The sequence below is a fragment of the Solanum stenotomum genome, chromosome 11 (genome assembly GCF_019186545.1).
Source record: "Solanum stenotomum isolate F172 chromosome 11, ASM1918654v1, whole genome shotgun sequence".
NCBI lineage: Eukaryota > Viridiplantae > Streptophyta > Magnoliopsida > Solanales > Solanaceae > Solanum > Solanum stenotomum.
Window position 1 is genome coordinate 33761058 of NC_064292.1, and position 7466 is coordinate 33768523.

At 34.5% G+C, this 7466-nt stretch overlaps 1 protein-coding gene and 1 pseudogene across 1 annotated transcript; both read right to left on the bottom strand.

Moving 5' to 3' along the window:
* Window positions 1-5445: 5445 nt before the first annotated feature.
* On the bottom strand, window positions 5446-5877 carry LOC125845856 (uncharacterized). The gene has a single exon (XM_049525359.1). It carries the CDS (start codon window positions 5875-5877, stop codon window positions 5446-5448), a length of 432 nt encoding a protein of 143 aa, XP_049381316.1.
* A 114-nt stretch (window positions 5878-5991) lies between these two features.
* Window positions 5992-6965, bottom strand: LOC125845857 (uncharacterized; annotated as a pseudogene).
* Between the last annotated feature and the right edge of the window lie 501 nt (window positions 6966-7466).

Here is a 7466-nt window from a genome sequence, read left to right on the forward strand (position 1 = left end):
AAATTTTATTTAATAATGAGAAAAAAAACTTGTCGGAACATATGGACATGAAAATGCTTTTTTTTTAAGTTTTTTTTTTTAAAAAGAAATATATATATATATATATATATACATACACATGTAAGATTTACTACTTGACAATAAAAACAAAAACATATTTTTTTAATAGAATAATGACTAAGTCCCCTTTTAAAACAAAGTAGTGACATACTAATTTTTTCATATTGATAAAATTTCAAAAATTATCATTTTAGTGAAATTTTCAGTTTTACACAAAATGACTACATTGTTCTCTTTTGAAAAAAAATTGCAATTATAGCCAATTTGTCTAATAGTTAAATTACTAACCAAAAGTAGTCGATTTTGCATTTTTTGTTTAAATAACTCATTTTATATATTTATTCAAGAGAGAAAAAAAAATTCTATACATTCTTTTTAAAAGAATTTACAAAATGTCCAGATTTATATTTTTTACAAAAATGACCAATTTTGTGTTTTGTTTTTGCAAAAACAACCTTTTTTTAAATGACCAGAAACTAAAAATAAAAATAAAAAGATTTTGAGATTGTTATTTTTTTTTCTTTAGCAAAGCATGAGTTTACTTATCAATTCTACGATGAGGTAAAGTTAAACTAAACACCACATTAATAATAAATATATATGTACATAATAATAAAATATAATCATATAAGAATCACAATAGACTTAACTAACTCAAAACAAACTTAATACAAACAACTTAATCAAAATATAAAAAGAACATGAAGCGTTAATTTAAGATTACATTGCAAAATGTAAAAGAAATACGTAAAGTTAATGACAAGAAAATAGTGGAAGCAAATTAGTTGAACCACAAACTCACACAATGATGAAATATATATTTTTTCTTTTTAGAAGAAGACTTTCACTCTCTCTTCTTATAATTTTTTCCTCTTCTTCTCTTTTTTCTTCTTCCTTTTCTCTTGTTTTTTTTTTCAAAATATAAAAAGAACATGAAACATTAATTTAAGATTACATTGTGAAATGTAAAACAAATACCTAAAGTTGATGACAAGCAAATAGTGGAAGCAAATTAGTTGAACCACAAACTCACACAATGATGAAATATATATTTTTTCTTTTTAGAAGAAGACTTTCACTCTCTCTTCTTATAATTTTTTCCTCTTCTTCTCTTTTTTCTTCTTCCTTTTCTCTTGTTTTTTTTTTCAAAATATAAAAAGAACATGAAGCATTAATTTAAGATTACATTGCGAAATGTAAAACAAATACCTAAAGTTGATGACAAGCAAATAGTGGAGGCAAATTAGTTGAACCACAAACTCACACAATGATGAAATATATATTTTTTCTTTTTAGAAGAAGACTTTCACTCTCTCTTCTTATAATTTTTTCCTCTTCTTCTCTTTTTTCTTCTTCCTTTTCTCTTGTTTTTTTCTCTTTACAATGAAAGAAGAATGTGGTTTAAATAGGTGGTGAATATTAACACTCATTCTTCTTGAAAACTTAAGAGTCAATGCATGCATTGGACTCTTTGCCTTCCCAAGGTGCCACCCAAGATGACCAATAAAATTTCTTTTCCTTTTTCCAAGATAAGATTAATTAAAAAGACTTCATTGCCCATTTAGATGACCCATTTCTTTTATTCATTAATTGAATAATAGCTAAATGGGTCATCTGAAAATTTAAAATAGGCCCCAAAATGTTGACCCATTTGATCAAGACCCAAACCCAAAAGAAAAATCTGTCCACTAACACAAAATTGAAACATCTAAACTATGTCGAAGGTCAAACACAACAAATAAGGCAAAAAATAAAAATAAAAAATAAAAAATAAAATTCTAGCAAAAACTTCAACATTATAAAACTTACCGAACACTAACAAAATAATACAAAATCTGGCACGAAAATGATTTATATGGTTAATAAAGGTTGTGCTAGTGGCGAATTCGGATAGAGGATGAGAGGGGAAAAATTGACATAAATTTTCGGGTGAAAGGAGATCGCCGGAAAACTTCGCTGAAAATATTTTTGACAAAATTTTAACATAAAATTTACATCAAAAGATAGCCCTTGAAGAACTCTAGACATTTATTTAAATTGTATAGGATGGGGATGACCGGAACTTCATAAATCTAAAGAAAAAAGTGAAGATTTGTGTTTGGTTTTTCTTAGATCTACAAAGTATGGCTACGGAAAAAGATGAATGGTTTGCGGATTTGTGTAGAGGAGGGTGAAAGAAAGAAATGGTAATTTTTTTGGAGATTTTTCTGGTGAAACAGTGGTGGCCGCCGGCGAGGATGGTAGTAGCAAGGGGAGAAAATAAAATAAAATTAAAATAAGGCCAAAATTCTGATTTTTGGGAGTGTTTTTTAATATTTTTTGGTAGGGTAACATAAGAGCCCTTGGATCAAAATGTTTTGAATGGTTGAGATTCAATCTTGACCATTGCTATTGGACCGGGTCTAAAATGGATTGGGCTATCAGAATTGGGTCTAAAGTAGCCCAATTCAATCAAAATTGGGTCATTTGGGCCAATAAAAAAAACAATAGAAACAAAGACAAAAATATATTAAAAAACACAAAATATAAGAAAAGAACTTACTATATATTGTAGGAGTAAATTAAACACGTCAAAAATTAGGTGTTGACAGCATGCCCCTCTTTGCTTTGAAACATGAAGAGTTTTCAAGCAAAGAAAGTGAACGGAGTGGCTAATTTTTTACTATTTCAAACTCTGTTGAATCCATTTTCAGAAAGATGACGGAACCTTGCTTCAAAGGTTGCCTACATATCCTTGATTAAAACAAAATCAGGTCAGTGTAGTTCGAGAAAATTTGATAGCCAAAACTATTGGACATTGTAGTCAAAAAATTGCTTCTTATTGCTTGTCATCATCTACTGTCTATAGTTACATAAAAAAATCTAGAGAACTTTGTTTCTCTACAATATAGGAGCTACAAGATCCCTACTTGATGTGTCTTCTTAGTGTCTTCTCTTGATCTTTGACTTGTTCTGTGCGTTATCTCTGAGATTGATCTAGATGCTCTCTTGGAGGCTTGTGGATCATTCTCATGTGCATGTTTTGACTTGATTTGGCAATTCATACTTAAAACTCAATATCACAAAATGAAGAACTTGAATAGGATATGCTTCTTTCCGGAAAAGAAAGAGATGAAAATCTTGGACTAGGACGTATAATCCTAGAAAGAAATGAGAAATGAGGCGTATTACCCTGAGAGATTCAAAAGGGACATATTTTCTCTGTGAGTTAACATAAGATTGGGTGTATTACCCAACATATGAACATGGTGCATACTGTTGGGAGCGTATTGTCCAGGAAGGTATGACTGGTTCGCATTGCACATGGAAGAAAGATTAGTGTGTATTGCACATGAATGAAATATCGATGCGTATTGCATGGGATTTAGATTGGAGCGTCTTGCACATGAATGAAAGACTGGTGCGCTTTGCACATTAATAAAGGATAGGTGCATATTGCATGAAATTCAAACTGGTGCGTATTGCACATGAAAGAAAGACTGGTGTAATTTGCACATGAATAAAGGACAGATTTGTATTGCACAGAATTCAAACGGGTGCGTATTGCACATGAATAAAGGACAGATGCGTATTGCATGAAATTCAGTCTAATACGTATCGCACCTAAATGAAAGACTAGTGCATATTGCACGATGCTCTCGAATTGAGAGGTAAGAATGCGAATAGCATGAGATGAAACAACAAACATGTGAAGACTTTGGAGAAGTTCTTTTTTGTGATGCTTCAGTTTTTACTTGTAGTCTTGCACTTTATTTTGTTCATGTACTAAGCAAAAGAAAGATAAAATCATTAGTTTAAAGTGGTGGTTGGTTTGTGGCCTTGATGTTCTGATGACTTGACCATACTCCCAACCGATTTCTCAAACTCTACTCCAAATCCTTGGCTGAACAACCTCTTGAAGCTTCCTCTTTATCGATCCAGGGACCTTGATCTTCTTGGTACTACCAAATATCATGGTGCGACTGATTTCCCAAAGAACGAATTTTCCTTTTGCATTTTTTCCATGACTTAAGAGATCATATCGTATTCCTTCACGAGTTTTTAGTGAAGATCTGAGACATTTTTAGCCCTTACTTGATGGCATGCCAACTCAGATACTCAACTTTATTTTGGGGAAACCGAAGTAAGCTTTGCAATCTTTTACCTTATTTTATCAAAAGATTATACCGAAAAGACTAGAAAAATATCAAACTTAAGAGTGTGAAACTTGGATCAAGAAAGACTTATACTTAACGAAAGAAAATCCCTTTGAGCAAAATGAGAAAGAAAACTTATCTGGAGGAATATGTCGACTTTAAGTGAACCATGACATGCACTTTGGACTTGACCCTTGATCCGTTTGAGTTGTCTAGTTCTCAAAATCTGAATCATTATCAATTTAAAACTGATCTATGTATCCTTCATGCAGAGGTGTCGAGAAATGGCGATCTTTGCAGATTTCTTCCAATTAGTCATTTTCACGATGTTCTCTCCTTTTATCTTAAGGTGCCCGCAAGAATTTTCACCGATAAGATTTTCTCTCTTGTCATCTAATGGTGCCTATAAAGGTTTTCACCGATGAAACTCTCTCATCTTTTTTGACTCAACAGTGTTGTCTCTGATGATCAATTGTCCATGCAAGACATATTAAATATATCATTCTTAGAGTTGGTCAAAATGTCGGTTGCTAGAATGGAATCATAAATTGAATTACAATTTGACACTATTCTATCAAAATAAAATTTAAAAAATACCTAGTTTTCTATAAATACTGGAATATTGATTTTTTTTTGTATGACCGAACCCCAAAGGGTTGCCTACGTATCCTTTCGGAATCAGGTCAAACGTAGTTCAAGTTTTCAAATAGAGGAATTTTTTTTTTTGGTCTTTTTATTTTTTTATTTTTAAAAAAAAAAGTGCATTTGTTCTCCCATAAACTTGTCACAGTATCTTAGAACACATTAGATGCAGTATCTTCAACTGCGTCCGCATTAACAATTATGTCTGTGATTTTCCTTCCACATCAGTAAGGTGCAAGGCTCCTTTGGACAACACTTCCTTGATAATATATGGACCTTGCCAATTTGGGGCAAAACTTTCCCTTGGTTTCTTCTTGGTGCGGGAGAATGCGCTTTAAGACCAGTTGACCTACATCAAAGTGTCTTGGGTGCACCTTTTTGTTGTATCCACGAGCCATTCTTTGCTAATAAAGCTGATCAAAATAGACGGTCGTCAATCGTTTCTCATATATTAATGTGAGCTGCTCTAGTCGGGTTTTGACCCAATCAATATTTTCAATTTTAGCCTCGACAATAATTCGAAGAGATGGAATTTCATCTTCTGTTGGTATCACAACCTCAATCCCATACACCAACAAATAAGGAGTTGCACCAATCAAGGTGCGCACTATTGTGCGATATCCCAAAAGTGCAAAAGGGAGCTTCTCATGCCATTGTCTGGTGCCTTGAAGAATCCTTCTGAGAAACTTTTTGATATTCCTGTTGGCAGCCTCCACAACTCCGTTGGCTTTTGGTCGGTATGGAGTAGAATTGAGATGCACAATTTTAATTGCTCACATACCTCCTTCATCAAATTGCTATTAAGGTTTGCAACATTATCTGTGATGATAGTTCTTGGGATATCAAAACGACAAATGATGTTTGAATGGACAAAATCCACGACCGCCTTCTCAGTGACTGCCTTGAAAGTGATTGCCTTCACCCATTTAGTAAAGTAATCAATTGCGACCAAAATGAATCGATGTCCATTAGAAGCTTTTGGCTCAATTGGTCCGATGACATCCATTCCCCATGCAACAAAGGTCCAAGGAGCGGCCATGGGGTGCAACACTGAGGGAGATGAATTAATGAGATCACTATGAATTTGACACTGATGACATTTTTTCACAAAGCAAAAACAATCTCGTTCCATGGTAAGCCAATAATATCCTGCTCAGAGTATCTTTTTCGCAAGGACATATCCATTCATGTATGGTCCACATACCCCAGCATGTATTTCATTCATGATCTTCTCGGCTTCTTCGGCATCCACACATCTCAACAAGTTTAGATTTGGGGTTCGTTTATATAAAGTTTCCCCGCTAAATAATAAACCACTAGCCAGACGTCTAATAGTTTTTTTTTGGCTTCCATTGCCATGTTCGGGACATTTCCCTATTTGCAAGAAATTCTTGATATCTAGGTACCATGGCTCACCATCCGATTCTGATTCCACAGTGTTACAATAGCCATGTTGGTCCCGAACTTAAATCTCCAAGGGAGTAATGCAAGTGTTTCCAGGATATGGAAGCGTTGAGGCAAAAGTAGCCAAGGCATCTGCCAACTCATTATGAAATCTGGGATGTATATAAACTCGATGGACCTAAACCTTTTGCTAAGATCTTCCACGCATTGTTTGTATAGAAGAAGCTTAAGGTCTCGAGTTTTCCATTCGCCTTGAGCTTGCCGAATAAGCAAATCAGAATCTCCCAACACAATCAATTCTTGCATGCCCAAATCTATTGCCATATTTAGACCAATGATGCAAACTTCATACTATGTTGTGTTATTTGTACAGAAGAAACGAAGTAGAGCTGTTGCAGGGTAATGCTGCCCTAAGGGCGATATGAGAATTGCCCCAATCCCCTGTGCCTTTTCTATTGATTGCTCCATCAAAGTATAACTGCCAGACCTTATTTTCATCTGGATCTACTTCTTCAACTGAGTTAATCTCTTCATCTGGAAAATATGTATCCAATGGTTTATAGTCGCCACGACTGGATTCTCCGCCAAGTGGTCTGCCAAAGCTTGAGCTTTCATTGTAGTTTGAGTGACATATGTAATATCAAATTCAGTGAGCAAGATTTGCCATTTCGCGAGTCTGCCAGTTGGCATTGGCTTCTGAAAGATGTACTTCAAAGGATCCATCCTTGATATGAGGTAAGTTGTGTAGGACAAAAGGTAATGCCTTAACTATTGAGCTACCCAAGTTAGGGCGCAACATGTACTTTCCAAGAGGGTGTACTTGACCTCATAACTAGTGAATTTCTCGCTCAAGTAGTAGATAGCTTGCTCCTTCCTGCGTGTGGAATCGTGTCGACCGAGAACACACCCAAAGGAATTGACACTGAAAGATATAGAAAGAGAGGTCTATCAGGTTCAAGCGGGACCAATACGGAAGGGTTGGATAAATACTCCTTGATTTTTTCAAAAGCTTGTTGACAATCCTCCGTCTATCTGACAGCAACATCTTTTTTCAAAAGTCTGAAAATGGGCTCACAAGTGGTTGTGAGTTAAGCAATAAACCTGTTGATGTAGTTCAACCTCCCAAGTAGACTCATGACTTCAGTCTTATTTTTCGGGGGTGGCAAATCTCAAATGACTTTTATTTTGGAAGGATCCAATTTGATTCCCCTTCTACTGACAATA